Source organism: Leucopleurus acutus (assembly GCF_964270905.1).
Source record: "Leucopleurus acutus genome assembly, chromosome: 7".
NCBI lineage: Eukaryota > Metazoa > Chordata > Mammalia > Artiodactyla > Delphinidae > Leucopleurus > Leucopleurus acutus.
In genome coordinates, this window is record NC_139150.1 from 42907020 (window position 1) to 42922954 (window position 15935).

Below are 15935 nucleotides of genomic sequence, written 5' to 3' on the forward strand. Positions count from 1 at the left end.
CCTTTCTACAGCTCCCAGATTTCCATACTGCTATGATTTGATCATATGAACTGTCACTTAGTGTTGAAGAGTCTTTTATATTTTTCCTATCTATAATTCATATTGTCTTTTATGAGTACAATAAAAGCTAAGTGAACTTCTCAAAACAACAAAATAATCCTTACAAGCAGGAACACTCTCTAAAAGGCAAAACAGTCCAGTAAGACAATTTTAATAAAAGTATAGTTTTAAGGAATGAATATAATTAGAAATGCTAAGGGGAAAAATATTTTATTTAGCCACTGACTTTCATTATATAATTATAATTCCTGAATTTCGGGTCAGTGTCTCTGTATCCATCTGTCCCCCCTTTTAACTTGAAAAGAGAGAGGAGATAAGATGAGAGTTTATCCAAGATAAACTTCTTGGCTCAACTCATAATCTAAGATTTCTCTCAACCCTTTGTATTTAGTGCCAAAAAGAATAAGAATAATGCAGAGGGAGACCAGTAATAGCAGAATCTAGAAAGATATCAACCACTAAATTATAAGCTAATTTGTATACAAAGATAATATATTCCTCTTCTTTTAATCATCCCTCAGGCATAGCACTAAATTCAAAAATACTTTTTTTTTTTTTTGCGATACGCGGGCCTCTCACTGTTGTGGCCTCTCCTGTTGCGGAGCACAGGCTCCGGACGCGCAGGCTCAGCGGCCATGGCTCACGGGCCCAGCCGCTCCGCGGAGTGTGGGATCTTCCCAGACCGGGGCATGAACCCGTGTCCTGTGCATCGGCAGGTGGACTCTCAACCACTGTGCCACCAGGGAAGCCCCCCAAAATACTTTTAATTTAAATAGAACAAGAAGGTATTCATCAATAGGGGACCAGTTAAATTCATTACTCTATACAACAGAATACTATACAGTTAAAAATGAGAAAAATTTATATGTACATAAATGGAAGGATATTGAAAGAGAAAGTTTAGAAAGTATATGTATAAAGCAATAATACCAGTATTTGAAAAGTAAAATTATTCCTCTCCTCCAGCTTTAACTCTTATTAAACAATACTATACCACCCACTATACCCTCCTTGGTTACAATAATTTATCCATCCCTGGGCTTCACCCTCTCCTATCTCTCTCAGATTTTAGCTCCTGGCAACTCTAATTTCTGGATTATTTCAATATACAAATGATCGTTCCAATACCATAGCCTCTCAGTTCCTTGGACTCTTCCCCCCTCACCTCATCCACTAGACCTTATCATACCGATATCCTCAACCTCTCAATAAACTCAGGCTCAAGCATCCAACTCTCCTACCACCACCATCTATCTCTCTAGGAATCCAATACCAAACCTCAAGTCTTAAGGGAACTACCATTCATTGATCCTCTATCTTTGCTCTGTCTTTCACTTCTGCTTCATGTCCTCAGCTCTCTCCCTACCCTGTTGACAGTTATTTCAGTCATTCCCTTACATTCACCCTTTAACTCCTTGGCCCTTCTCACTTTGTTAATACTTACTAGGCAAAATTCGAATTCTGAATAAAGCCACTCTATGTACTCCATACCTCTATTTACTCCACACCTCTATTTACTCCACATCAATACCTACGCAGCTGTATGTGGTTGGGAAAAAACAAAATCACACTGATTGGTCTCACGTTAATGTCATAAATCTCAAGTAGGTACTTAATGTTGTTGACTAATCACACACATTCTTTTAGTCCAGGGATAGGCCAAACCTATACCACAGCCTGTTTTTGTATAGCAAGTGAGGTAGGAATGATTTTTTTTTACAGTATGTAAAAGGCCACTGTTGTGGCCTCTCCCGTTGCGGAGCACAGGCTCCAGACGCGCAGGCTCAGCGGCCATGGCTCACAGGCCCAGCCGCTCCGCAGCATGTGGGATCTTCCCAGACCGGGGCACGAACCCGCGTCCCCTGCATCGGCAGGTGGACTCTCAACCACTGCGCCACCAGGGAAGCCCAGGAAAGATTTTTATACTTTTAAAGGGTTGTTTAAAAGAAACAGAAAAATATGTGACAGAGACTATACATAACCTATAAAATGTAAAATGTTTGTTTACTACATGGCCCTTTGCAAAAAGAAAATTAGCCAAACCCTACTCTGGCCCAGTGGTTCTCAAACTGTAGTATTCATCAAAATCACTAGGATAGCTTGTTAAAAATAGATTGCTAAGCTTCACTCTCAGATGTTCTGATTCAGTATGTCTGGGATGGGCCCTGGAATTTATATTTCTAACATGTTTCCAAGTGATACTGATGTTGCTAGTCTAAACAGCACTTTGATAATACTGCTCTCATCAATTCATTCTCTCATTCCCCTACATGGCTATCTCATAGCCCCTCCTCCATCTGAAAACCTCTAATTCCTCAGATAGTTTAAAAAAAAAAAAAGAGTTCAGAAGAAAAAAACCCCATTAACTCCAATCACCATATTTACTTGTTCACCCAACACTAAGACTTCCTCCCTCCCCCCCCTCCCTCCTCCCTCCCCCTCCCTCCTCCCTCCCCCTCCCTCCTCCCTCCCTCCTCCCTCCTCCCTCCCCCTCCCTCCCTCCCCCCTCCCTTCCTCCCTCCCTCCCTCCCTCCCTGGCTGTGTTGGGTCTTCGTAGCTGCATGCAGGCTTTAGTTGAAGCAAGCCAGCGGCTACTCTGCATTGCAATGCATGGGCTTCTTATTGTGGTAGCTTCTCTTGTTGCAGAGCACGGGCTCTAAGTGCACGGGCTCAGTAGTTGTGGCCTGTGGGCTCCAGAGTGCAGGCTCAGTAGTTGTGGCACATGGGCTTAGTTGCTCTGTGGAATGTGGGATCCTCCCAGACCAGGGCTCAAACCTGTGTCCCCTGCATTGGCAGGTGGATTCCTAACCACTGTGCCACCAGGGAAGTCCCGGACTTCTCTCCTATAATTGAAATCTATCTTATAAACAAACTGACCATGCTCCTACCTGTGGCAAAGCACTCCACTTGTACACTAGATTCTACCCCCTTTCACCCATGTCAATACAGAAATAATCCCTTCTCTCTCTTATTTTTCATGTTCTATGGATCATTCCAATCTTAGCCTATAAACAAGATGCTATCTCTCCCATTAAATAAAAACACAAAAAACAAAACCAAAAAGGAGTCCTTCATTCATCCTTCCCCCTCCAGCAAGTGTACCAGTTACCAACTGATTGCCCATAACCTCCAGATCACCCTTCCCTGCCTGCTCTAAAACCTAGATTTGGGTCCTCTAAATCGTTTTTCTTTACCAGCTAGCATAATGTTAATCTTTATCAGCAGAGGACACGGGAGAGATACTGCAGGAGCAAGGAGTTATGCTTCCTGGTTCTAATGTACTCATTCAGCAGACTCCTGCAGTGCCATGGTTCTGCAACATGCAGCTCCTGAAGAAAATGGCTTCTCCAGTGTCCAGGTCCTCCAGCACAACAGATTTCTTCAGCACCAGACTCCTGCAGTACATGGCCACTTGCACCATCCAACAGCCAGCAAATTCTCTCAGTACGCTGCTAAGGGAGTTTTAGAGTGGAGTGCCTTCTGGAGACAACTCTCCATGCGGCTCTCTAAAGGGTCTGTTTCCCTAAAGTTCCTGAATGAGAATTTACAGGTTTAACTGGCAGGGCACCACAGACTTTCCTGCCTCCTAGTGACCCATGGCCACACCCTTTCCAACAAGTTCTAGATCTCAGTGCTGAGGGAGGTAGACCCTCTTCTTTGGACACTCCACCTAAGTCCCAGGGTAAGGGCTGTTCCTTCTGTCTACTATTCTTATGTTCTTTAGAGTTCTCTTTACTTTTCACTAGCCAATCCCTTGTTACTCTAATCCCCTGTTATATTTAGTAATTCTTTATAAATACTTTCCCTGCTCAAATCAGTATGTGGTTTCTCTTCCTTCATCAGACTCTGACTGAAACAGCCAGAAATAACAGTAGGGTAAAGGAGAAATAAGTCAAATTTGAAGTGACAGATTTGAGAATCGTCAATACACATGACACAGAAAAGTGTTTTGCTTCTGCATATATATTATAAATATATTTAATTTTGTGGGAAAATTAGCATGAAATATCACAGTGACATCAACAATATTCATTTAAAATTTATACTGATTACTTTAATTGTACATTTATTTTATGAAATGTACTTACCAAAATCATAACCTTCTGGAACAATACTTTCATCAACAATACCATTCCTCAGGCTGTCCTATTAAAAGACAAATTGATTTTATTTATATTCGTGTCAGTATACCTTTATTCTACAAAATCCTATTATACGCAAAAGAAAAATGCCTAAAAGCAATTAAAAAAATAACTCAAACTTAGCAGAACTTAGCTAAGAAAATATTAAAATGGTTAGACACTATCTCATTAAACTACTATTATATAAGACTGCTCTAGAAATTTTTAGGATATGTGTGTTTATATATATGTGTACAAGCACATACACAAAATTTGACAGAATTCAACATCTATTTATGAAAAAAACTCTCAACAAAGTGGGTTCAGAGTTAACGTATCTCAACATAATGAAGGCCATAGATGGCAAGCCCACAGCTATCATCATACTCAAGGGTGAAAAGCTGAAAGCTTCTCTTCTAATATCGGGAACAAGACAAAGAGGCCCACTTTCACCACTTTTATTCAACACAACATTAGAAGTCCTAGCCAGAGAAATTAGGTAAGAAAAATAAAGGCATACAAATTGGAAAGGAAGAAGTAAAACTGTCACTATTTGCAGATGACATAATAATATAAATAGAAAACCCTAAAGATTCCACCAAAAACTGTTAAAACTAATACTAAATGAATTAAATAAAGTTGCAGGATATAAAAATCAACATATGGAAAACTGAGGTGTTTCTATATACTAATAACAAACTATCAGAAAGAGAAATTAAGAAAAAAATTCCATTTACAATTGCATCAAAATGTAACAATAAATTTCACCATGGTGAAAGACTTGTACCCTGAAAATGATAAGGCACTGAGGAAAGAAAATGAAAAGGACAATAACTGATGGAAAGACATTCCATGCTCATGGATTTGAATAATTATCATTGTTAAAATGTCCACATTACCCAAAGCAATCTACAGATTCAATGCAATCACCATCAAAATACCAAGTGCATTTTTCACAGAAGTAGAAAAAACAATACTAAAATTTGTATGGAACCACAAAGGAACCCAAATAGCCAAAGCAATCTTGAGAAAGAAGAACAAAGCTGGAGACGTCATCCTCCCTGATTTCTAACTAAATTACAAAGCTTTAGTAATCAAAACAATATGGTACTGGCATAAAAACAGATACAGATCAACAGAATAGAACAGACAACCCAGAAATCCCATGCATATATGGTCAGTTAATTTATAACAAAGGAGCCAAGAATATACAATGGGGAAAGGACAGTCTCTTCAATAAATGGTGTTGGGAAAACTTGACAGCCATATGCGAAAGAATGAAATTGCACTACTACCTTACGTGATAAATGAAAATAACTCAAAATGGATTAAAGACTTGAACATAAGACCTGAAACCATAAAAATCCCTAGAAGAAAACAGGTGGTAATTTCCTTGACATCTGTTTTGGTGATGATTTTTTGGACTGGACAACAAAAACAAAGGCAACAAAAGCAAAAATAAACAAATATGACTACACCAAATTAAAGGCTTCTGCACAGCAAAGGAAACCATCAATTACATGAAAAGGGAACCTTATGAATGAAAGAAAATATATGCAAATCATATACCTGATAAGGGGTTAATATCTGAAATATATAATGAACCCATATAACTCAAAAGCAAAAAAATAAACAATCCAATTAAAAAATGGGCAGAATACCTGAAAAGACATTTTTCAAAGAAGAAATACAGATGGCTAACAGGTACATTAAAAGATGCTCAACAACACTAATCATTAGAGAAATCAAAACCACAAAGAGATACCACCTCATACTTGTTAGAATGGCTATTTTCAAAAAGACAAAAAATAACAAATGTTGGTGAGAATGTGAAGAAAAGAGAACCCTTCTGCTCTGGTGGTGGGATGCAAATTGGTGCAGACACCATGGAAAACAATAGCGGAGCCTCAAAAAATTAAAAATAGAACTACCATATGATCCAACAGTTCCGCTTCTGAGTATTTTCCTGAAGAAAACAAAAGCACTAACTTGAAAACATATCTGTACCATGTTCACTGCAGCATTATTTATAATAGCCAAGATATGGAAACAACCTAAATGTCCTTCAAAAGGTGAATGAAGAAAATGTTTTACACACACACAATGGAATATCACTCAGCCATAAAAAGAATGAAATTGTGTCATTTGTGACAACACAAATGGACCATGAAATACCTCAGAGAAAAACAAATACTGTATTATCTCACTTCATGTGCAATTTAGGAAAAAAAGACAAACTCATAGATACAGAGAACACACTGGTGGTTGCCACAGGTGGGGAGTGGGGATGGGCAAAATTGATGAAGGGAGTCAAAAGGTCCAAACTTCAGTTATAAAATAATTATTATGTCATGTGGATGTAATGTACAACAGACGACTGTAGTTAATAATACTGTATTGCATATTTGAAAGTTGCTAAGAGTAAATCTTAAAAGTTCTCATCACAAGAAAAAAAACTGTGTAACTGTGTATGGTGATGGATGTTAACTAGACTTACTGTGGTGATCATTTCACAATATATACAAATATCAAAACATTATGTTGCGTACATGTAACTAATAAATGCTGCATGTCAATTATACAAAAAAAGGCATGTTTCTGTACAGACACATATATATTCACCTATTTCTGCTAATGGATTTTGCCTAAGGAAAAAAGGACAACTGACTACAGTATGTCAGATAAATGACAATGAATAAAACCGTATGCAAAATATGATACCAACAAAAGTGTATATGCATATATCAAAAAAATTTACTCACCAATGATTCATCATAATTACTAAGATAAAACATCTGAGACTTCACATTCCAATAGGCAAAAAGGTTATCCAATAGGATTAACTGAAAATAAATCAATTTTATTATAAGCCTCATTTTCATTGAAGATTCTTTAACACATGCTTTTTTCAGAATCTCAAATAATTGGTCATATAACAGTTAAGCAAGTAAACACAATTCACAAAAATCCTTATCTATATATTATCATTTGCCTTCCTAATTAAAAGTATCTTTTGTCAAGCCCATGGGTTGAAAAAACATATTTATTTTACCTTACGAAATAGTTTCTCAGTTTCATCATGTAAACATGGAATCCAGTATTGGTCAGTTGTCTGAAAAGGAAAATAAAAAGCAGTAAAAAACTGTCACTTGCATGTGAAATGGCAGAGTGATAAATAGAATCTATCATGCCCTAGACCAAGTTTCCATTAAAATGTCCTTGAAAACAACATTCAGGGGCTTCCCTGGTGGCGCAGTGATTAAGAATCCGCCTGACAATGCAGGGGACACAGGTTCGAGCCCTGGTCCGGGAAGATCCCACATGCCGCAGAGCAACTAAGCCCATGCACCACAACTACTGAGCCTGTGCTCTAGAGCCCACCAGCCGCAACTACTGAGCCCGTGTGTCGCAACTACTAAAGCCTGCGTGCCTAGAGCCCATGCTCCACAACAAGAGAAGCCACTGCAGTGAGAAGCCCACGCACCACAAAGAAGAGTAGCTCCCGCTTGCCGCAGCTAGAGAAAAAAAAAACCCACAGGCAGCAACAAAGACCCAATGCAGCCAAAAATAAAATAAATAAATTTTAAAAAATAATAATAACGTTCAGTCAAAGAATATTAACTGAATATTCTGCATTCAAGGATCTCATTGCTTGGTGGAAAAGCAAACTAGTAAACAAATTACAAACAGGTAAATGCCATTATGGAGGTTAAATACACAGTACTCAGGGAGAACATGGTGGGAGCCTCAATCTCAGGGATGTGATGGCAAAAGTGATATCTAACCTAATAAGTGACTCATTAACAGAAATTATCAATTCTAAATTCAGTAGGGAATATGATTCACGGTAGGAAGATATTTGAATATATGACATGTTCAAAGAAGTGAAACAGCCCAATATGGCCCAAGAACATATTCAAAACAACGGAAAGAGGTAAAATTAGGTATCTTACCTGGGGACAGATTACAAAGGGATTATAAACTATTTTAAGACAAAACTATGGACTTTATTCTAAGAGCAATGAAAAGTCACTGAGGGGAATAAACTGATATCCGAAGCTTATGTTAAAAAGACGGTTTTCATTTTTTTTCTAGAGAACTAAATGGACTAGAACAGTGTTGCTCAAAGTTTTCACACAATTAGGATCACCTGGAAGGCTTTTTAAACTAGATTGCTGGGCCCCAACCTGAGTTTCTAATTTAATATGTCTGGGCTGCGGGACAAGTTTCCAAGGACCTCCAAAACCACTGCTGACACAGTTACCAATCACCTTCACATTGCCAAATCCAATGGCTAATTCTCCACCCTTATTTTTCAGCATTAACAGTAGCATTTGACAGTTTACCTCACCCAACTTTATTGAATAACTTTTCATTTGACTTTTCTTTTTTCTCTTTCTGCTTGAGGTGGATCCAAGTTTTAAAAACAAATCATACACAAAAGCTTAATGAACATAACAAATAAAAGAATATAATGAAATACTATAGAGCAGTTGAATTGGATCAACTGAACTACACGTGGCAATAAATACACGTCACAAACAATGTGTAGAGAAAAAGGGAACTTACAGAAGAATCACATAACATATTTATGTAAACTTTTAAAAATCTACCAAATATTATACAGTTTTAATGGATATATTATATAAAGTTTAAAAACTTAGGATGTTTATCTCTTGGGTGGGAGAGGAGTGGAGTGGAATACAAAAGGAATTTATACTTTATTCATAACAGCTTATTCTTTAAAAGTATTTAAAACTTAATCTAAATGACAAATTCAACAATCATGCCTTCTGGATATGAGCAAATGTTTCATAATTCTCTATGTGCTCCTATACTTTTAAAATTTCTCAATTTGAAAAATCAGACAGGAAGAAAATATGCCACGATTATTAATAATAGTGATGATAAAATGATTTGTTTCTTTAGGCTTTTCATGACTTATCAAAGATTCTGAAATGAACATTACTTTTATTTTGTACTTATGCATTTAAAATTTAGAATAGATTTTTAAAGAAAATAAGTATCAAATATCATAATTGGCAAATAATAATAGGCTCTCACATTTGAAACTAAATTTGATTGTCAACCATTTTTTGAACTGTAAAACTACCTATCCTCAGTTCCAATCCAGTCTATGCATTTCCTGTACCACTTCTATATAGATACCTACTCCTGATGCTGGCATATATTAACAGTAATTACTAATTTAATTAACTATACTACAAAATTAAATATGTTGGAATTTCTTTTTAAACAAAGTACCTGCATGCTGAGATTTTGAAGGGAAATACCAAATGACAGTGGGTTGTCTCGATTTGTGACCTAAAGAGGAAAACAGAGTAAATTTTACTCAGATTTTTAGTAGTTGTATAAAATTCATATTATAGAAGAACTTCACTTTCTGGGAAGTATGCTATTTTGAACATTCAGAAACATTTTCCAACTTTCCGGAATAATTTTTATTCCTATATTTTTCCTAATACTAATTAAAATATTAAGTATCAATGTATTAGTGTAGTACAATAATACATCTGCATAATGTTTTTCAGTCTGCAAAAAAAGAAGTTTATAAAAAAAGTGATTGACCCTCACAAAAGAACTATGAGAAGCCAATGATTATGTGTTTGAGAGAATACATGATCTATTTGACATCAAACAATTAGTTAAGTCTAGCTCTAATGATTCCTAGACCATTGCTCTTTCCAGGAAGAAAACACAGTATAATTTCAAGTATTTTAAAAATATATAACTGCTAAATTCATAACTCCCATTTATCAAAGGTGATTATAATATAAGCAAGGCATTTACCTTCATTATCTGATGTTTGAACATTTTAGGAAAGTGTAATCAAGGCACTAAGGACTGCAAATTACAACTATAATTATAAAAAATAAATAATGTCATCTTCAGCTCTATATCCCTCCACTTCCCAGCATCTCATAAGTTGACCACTACAGAGCAGGTGTCAACAAACAGTAAAATAAATATAAACCATTATCACCTATTAAAATACTTACATCATCTTCATAGCGAATATGGATGTTGGAAATTTTCACTTGAAGATTTTTTATGATCTGAGTAATTAATTTTTCTGTAAAAGTGTCCTGTTTCTCCACCCGATGTTTTTCTACAATTGCAAATATCCATTTTTGATTTGAATGAAAAATACACTCTATGTGTATACACTTATTGAGGTAACATAACTGTTACCTGTTAAAGAAATATATCTGTATTTGTAAACAGAACACCAAAAGCCTGCTTTCCAGAAGTCTTACATACCAAAAGGCTTTCACAGGTGACTAAATGCACACAGTTTTCAAAAGCCACTTTCTTATCCAATCAAACTAAAGCCAAATATGTAGAATTTACTGTCATCAAATTTTATAATTTGTTAGCTATACCTGAGTATATAAGGACATAGAAAACAATAAAGATTATTAGGTAAGAATTATGATAGGCTTATATTAGAAGAGCCAGAAACAGTAGCAAAGAATGAATCTCTGCTAAAATTTATGCTATCATCATAAGTTGTCTGTGGTTAGAAGTAAAAAATAGCTGAATATGCTCCTTCCCCAATGAATACAAAATAGGAAGATATAAGATCCTTTCCCTCTCTCCTTTTAAGCAAGGATGAAGGAAGTTCATCATTTGTTTCATTTTCCAAAATGAGATTAACTATCTCTTCAATACTTTCCAGGGAAATATAAAGAATTGAGGTTCGTAATTTCTTTTTTAATATGACTGTGATGATCACTAATTACTAACGTTTTTGCCCCCACTTGAAAATACCAATGAAGGTGATCTCCTTTCCTATTTCTAGTCCTATTCCACCTGTATCTACATATTGTCTATCTTTTCCTCTAATGACCTACTACTCCCTAATTCAGCTGACCCAGAAGGTCTCAGATAAAAAGTTGATGAAGATATCATATGTACATCAAAGACAAGTGTGAGTGAACAAGAGATAAGTGAATATATTTGAATATATTGAAAAGGACTTTAGAATTAAAAAGTGGAAAGTAGAATATAAACTCTTTGAAGACAGAACATTTTATTTTAAATGCTGAATGAATCCCACCACTACCTAATAAAATCCTCTGCTCTATAAATTTATTCAGTCATTCAATTAAATGCTAAATCTTTCTTTCCCTACCCACTAGTTTCTTTCTGACTTCCTCATCTGGCTCTGATTCCATAATAAATTATTTCACCAACACTTTAAACTCTGTGCTCTCTTTCTTCTCCTTTTCCTCTGTCAGTAAAGCTCCAACCCTGCATAAAACCAGCAGTCTACTTTTTATATAAACGCGTATGCCTTGCCAGGTGAGTACTGGAGGAGAAAAATTACAACAGAACAGACTGCAGCTACTGTAAGTTAGTCATTACCAACTTCAACTCACCAGCAACCTTACTACATTTCTCCAGTCAACTTGTTCACACTCTCCAGAATAACTATTACAAAATTCTTTTTGATACTCTTCAAAGGTCCAACAACCCTTCCACTGCTCTCTTTACTCTTAGCAAATGACCTTACAACTATGTAAAAAACAGAAGCTTATTTTCTGCAATCATCACTCAATCAAAACAGCTTCTTTTTAAGGTGACCAATGACCTCCATGTCATAAATAAAATAATTATTTCTTAATCCTCAATTTACCTGATATCTCAGCAGGATCTGACATATTCTTTGCTTCCTAAGACACTCTTTTCCCATGGAGATATAATCTCCAAATTTCTTTCTCCTTATCTAACCACTCTTTCTTGATCTCTCTTTTTTTTTTTTTTTTTTGGCTGTTTTCCTCTTCTATACAATCCTTAAATGTTGGATTTCCTTATGGCAGGCTCAGTCCTAGAAATATTTCTCTTCTCATTCTGTACTGTTGCTGCAGGGAATCTCATTCACACCTTATAGCCTGAACTATCATCCTACTGCTGACAACTCTCAAAAGTATACTGGATAAAGTCAGAAATGAGATATAATCACAGAGAAGTTGGTACATTCAGTAAACTACAAAGGTCAGTATGATGGCTGGAACAAAGAACAGAGAAGACATGAAAGGGATGGGGCCAGTAATGAGGCTGGAAAGGTAGACAGGATTCAAATCATAAGAGCTTTTATGTATCCTGTTGAAGAGTTCAAACTTCTACCTGATAACAGTAAGGTATAACTGATATAATTTAACCATGGTTATTTATATTTTAGATTTAAGTATAAATAAGAGGGACTTCTGATTAAACATGAGTTGCATCTATTTTTCTATTCCTCAGTAAAAGTAAAGGCAAAAGTAAAGGGGGAAAATGGATAAATCTCCAAGACCAAAAGAAAAAAGAGTGTAGAAGAAAGAATGAATAAGAGAGAACCTCAAAAATTTAGAAACTGGAAAGTAGACAACATGACAGAGGAAGAAATCTGATCCTAAATGCCCATAAATGAAGATGCCAATTGGATTTGGCAGGAGTTCTTGCATATGACACCAAAGGCACAGAAACAAAAGAAAAAGTAGACAAATTGGACTTCATGAAAATTTAAAAATCTTGTACATCATAGGACGCTATCAACAGAGTAAAGAGGCTACCCAGAGAATGGAAGATAACTTGCAAATCATATATCTAATAATGGATTAACATCCAATTATATAAAGAACTCCTACTATTCAACAATAACAAGAAAAAAAACAATTAAATGATGGGCAAAAGACTTGAACAGACATTTCTCCAAAGATAACATACAAATGGTCAATAAGCACATGAAAAGATGCTAAAATACTAATTTTTACAGAAATGCAAATCAAAACTACACGAGATACCACTTCATCCCATTAGGACCCTATTATCAAAAATATAGAAAACAACAGATGTTGGTGAGGATGTGAAGGAAATGGAACCCCGGTGCACTGCTTGTGGAATTGTAAAACGGTACAAGTCCCTGTAGAAAACATTATGGCATTTCCTCAAAAAATTAAAAATAAGAGTAGAATTACTGTATGATCCAACAACTCCACATCTGGGTCTATACCCAAAAGAATTAAAAGCAGTGTCTCAAAGGGATATTTGCACACCCATGTTCAGAGCAGCATTATTCACAATGGCTGAAGCACAGAAGCAACCCGAGTGTCCACTGATGGATGAATGGATAAGCAAAATGTGGTATATACATAAAACGGAATATTATTCTACCTTAAAAAGGGAATTCCAACATATGCTACAACATGGATGAACCTTGAAGACATAATGCTAAGTGAAATGAACCACTTGAAAAAACATGAATACTACATGATTCCACTTACATGAGTACTGAGAATAGTCAAAATCATAGAGACAAAAAGTAGAATTGTGGTTGCCAGCGTCTGGGGATAAGGGGGGAAGAATGGGTGGGTTATTGTTTATTGGGTGTAAAGTTTCAATTTTACAAGATGAAAGAGATATGAAGAGATATGGTGGTGATGGTTGCAATACAATAAATGTACTTAATACCACTGAACTGTACACTTAAAAGCAGTTAAGATGGTAAATTTTGTTATATGTATGCCACAAAAGAAAATTTTTTTTTAAAAAAGGATGGGGGTAGGAATGAATGACAACAGAGAGAAAAACATAATTACAAGAAGTGTTGCCAGGAAATGTGTTAAATCTCCTTTAATGTTCTTTTACCTGTTTGTCAGCAGGTAAACTGTTTATTATTGCATTTTTTAATTTAAAAAAATAAATGCATGGCAAGGATATTTTGATCAGTACACATATATTTCTTTTAAGATGCTTAGCTATCAAATGAAGGACAGAGGAGCATAAGGTAAGCAGATGACAAGGTTAGGAAAATGACTTTATGTTTAAAGATAAGGGAGGCGACATTATATTTATATGCCAAAGAGAAAGATTCACTAGAAGGAGAAGTTAAGAGTCAGAGTATAGAGCGTAGGTGTTGATGGTGACACCATTGCTATCACTAGCATAAATGGAAAGGGATTAGATTTCTGCGGGACATCTCTGTCACTGACAAAAGAAGTGGATAGAAGTAATGGACCATTTTGGTCTAGGCTGAATAGGAATGGATGTGAGCCAGAGGGTAAACAGATTTGGGAAAATATATCAAGAGACTAAGTAACTCCAAAAGGTGAAGAATTGATACAAGTGGAATAAGAAAGAGAAGACAAGAAAGGTAAGAAAATATACTTGAAGAAATTAATTACTATAGTTAAAATCTAACCTTACTCTTATAAGCTAGGGATATTATTTGCACTAAGGTAAATTTCTATAAGGTAAAATTTCTGTAAACATGATTAAACATAGAAACCACATTAAAATTCCTCATGTAATAAGATTCTGTCATATTTGTAAAGTAATCTCAGTGCTTCCAGAAGAAAATAATACTCAAATGTGATAAATATTTAGGTCTTTTCCGCCTTTCTTATTACCATTCTTATTTGTTTTTACCTTGATCAGCTACTTTTCGTTTTGCTTCTTCTATCCTTTTCAGTTCCTGTTGCTTTGCTTCAAAGAGTTGTTTTTCTTCTTTTAAAGGATCATATTTTATTCCTACAGGAAGTGTAAAAAAGGAAGAATCTTAATTACCTTAAATTTACTCATTCCAAAAAATATCCTAGAAAATAATCACTAACTCAGAGTCTGCAAAAATTAGAGTAAAAACCAATTTATGTTGTATTATCAAATACCAAATTTAAATATTAAAAAAATCTCCAAAAATTCACCAGAATTATTTGAACAAACGTAATTATCAAATATAAAGATTTTTCCATGCACAAAAAAGAGTACCTGAAATGATGTTTAAAATTTGACTTACTAGAAGAAGGCACTATGAGTAAATAAATGTCTTCCAATAGAGCTTCAACTGGTTGGGTATAAAGGTTTTTCCATGGAATTAGAAGATTAAGATTACCTATATGAAAAAAAAAAGACAAAAAATATTCTTTCAACCTAGATTTACTATCAGCTTATTTTCTGTCAGGCATTAAAAGAGATAACAAAGTAGCCTTTGACCTTATGAGCTCATTAACTTTGCAGAAAGCTATTTTACAACCATAAGCAAAAAGCCTTTACAGTGACGATTTGAAATTATTTGTACTAGTACTGTTGGAAAATCTACTAAGCCATATTCTAAATATTTACAAATTTCTATTTCTGGTGATATGTACCACAAACATACCAATATTATTCTTCCATTAATCAACAACCCTTGATATTATAATACTGATTTTCCCCAATTCTTACTCAAAATCTCTAAGAAATATTTTTCTCATACTTTAAAAAGGTAGGTTACATTCTTTATATGTGTATTTTTTATATATAGATTTTACATATATATTACATGATATATAGTATATACATAAGTATGATTATCATAAGTGTATGTACTAACAAATTTCTATGGTAATAATCAAGGATCCTAGGCAATATTAGAAAATCGTTCCAACTAACGAAAATATTTTACAACCCAATAGCAAAGTATTTTAAAAAGCATTAGATTTCTTGAACTAAAAAATACTATGTAAAGGGCTGATTATACTATTAATTCTAGTTTTATGTATTTACAAAATTTCTATAATAGTTTTTTTCAATATTTTAAAATTTTTTTACAAAGTATGAATCTCTAGATTTAGAAATAGTTGTCATGACTGGGGAAGGGAAAGACTTCTTAAATACACCAGTGTTGCATTAACTGGTTAGTAATACATACCTAGACATGTCACATTACATAACCCCCAAAATCCATGTTTTAAAAAACCCCAAATTGAG

At 35.0% G+C, this 15935-nt stretch overlaps 1 protein-coding gene across 3 annotated transcripts in view; it reads right to left on the reverse strand.

Annotated features, from left to right (window-relative positions):
• The window catches only part of VPS13A (vacuolar protein sorting 13 homolog A), a 238885-nt gene that overhangs the window by 193317 nt on the left and 29633 nt on the right, over nucleotides 1–15935 (reverse strand). For all 3 annotated transcript variants that reach the window (XM_082843241.1, XM_082843242.1, XM_082843240.1), the window contains exons 4-10: nucleotides 14983–15078; nucleotides 14616–14717; nucleotides 10202–10311; nucleotides 9447–9506; nucleotides 7234–7293; nucleotides 6944–7024; nucleotides 4149–4206 (exon numbers count right to left, since the gene is read on the reverse strand). In XM_082843241.1, the coding sequence (XP_082699367.1) occupies nucleotides 4149–4206; nucleotides 6944–7024; nucleotides 7234–7293; nucleotides 9447–9506; nucleotides 10202–10311; nucleotides 14616–14717; nucleotides 14983–15078 (567 nt within the window). The remainder of the gene's footprint in view (nucleotides 1–4148; nucleotides 4207–6943; nucleotides 7025–7233; nucleotides 7294–9446; nucleotides 9507–10201; nucleotides 10312–14615; nucleotides 14718–14982; nucleotides 15079–15935) is intronic.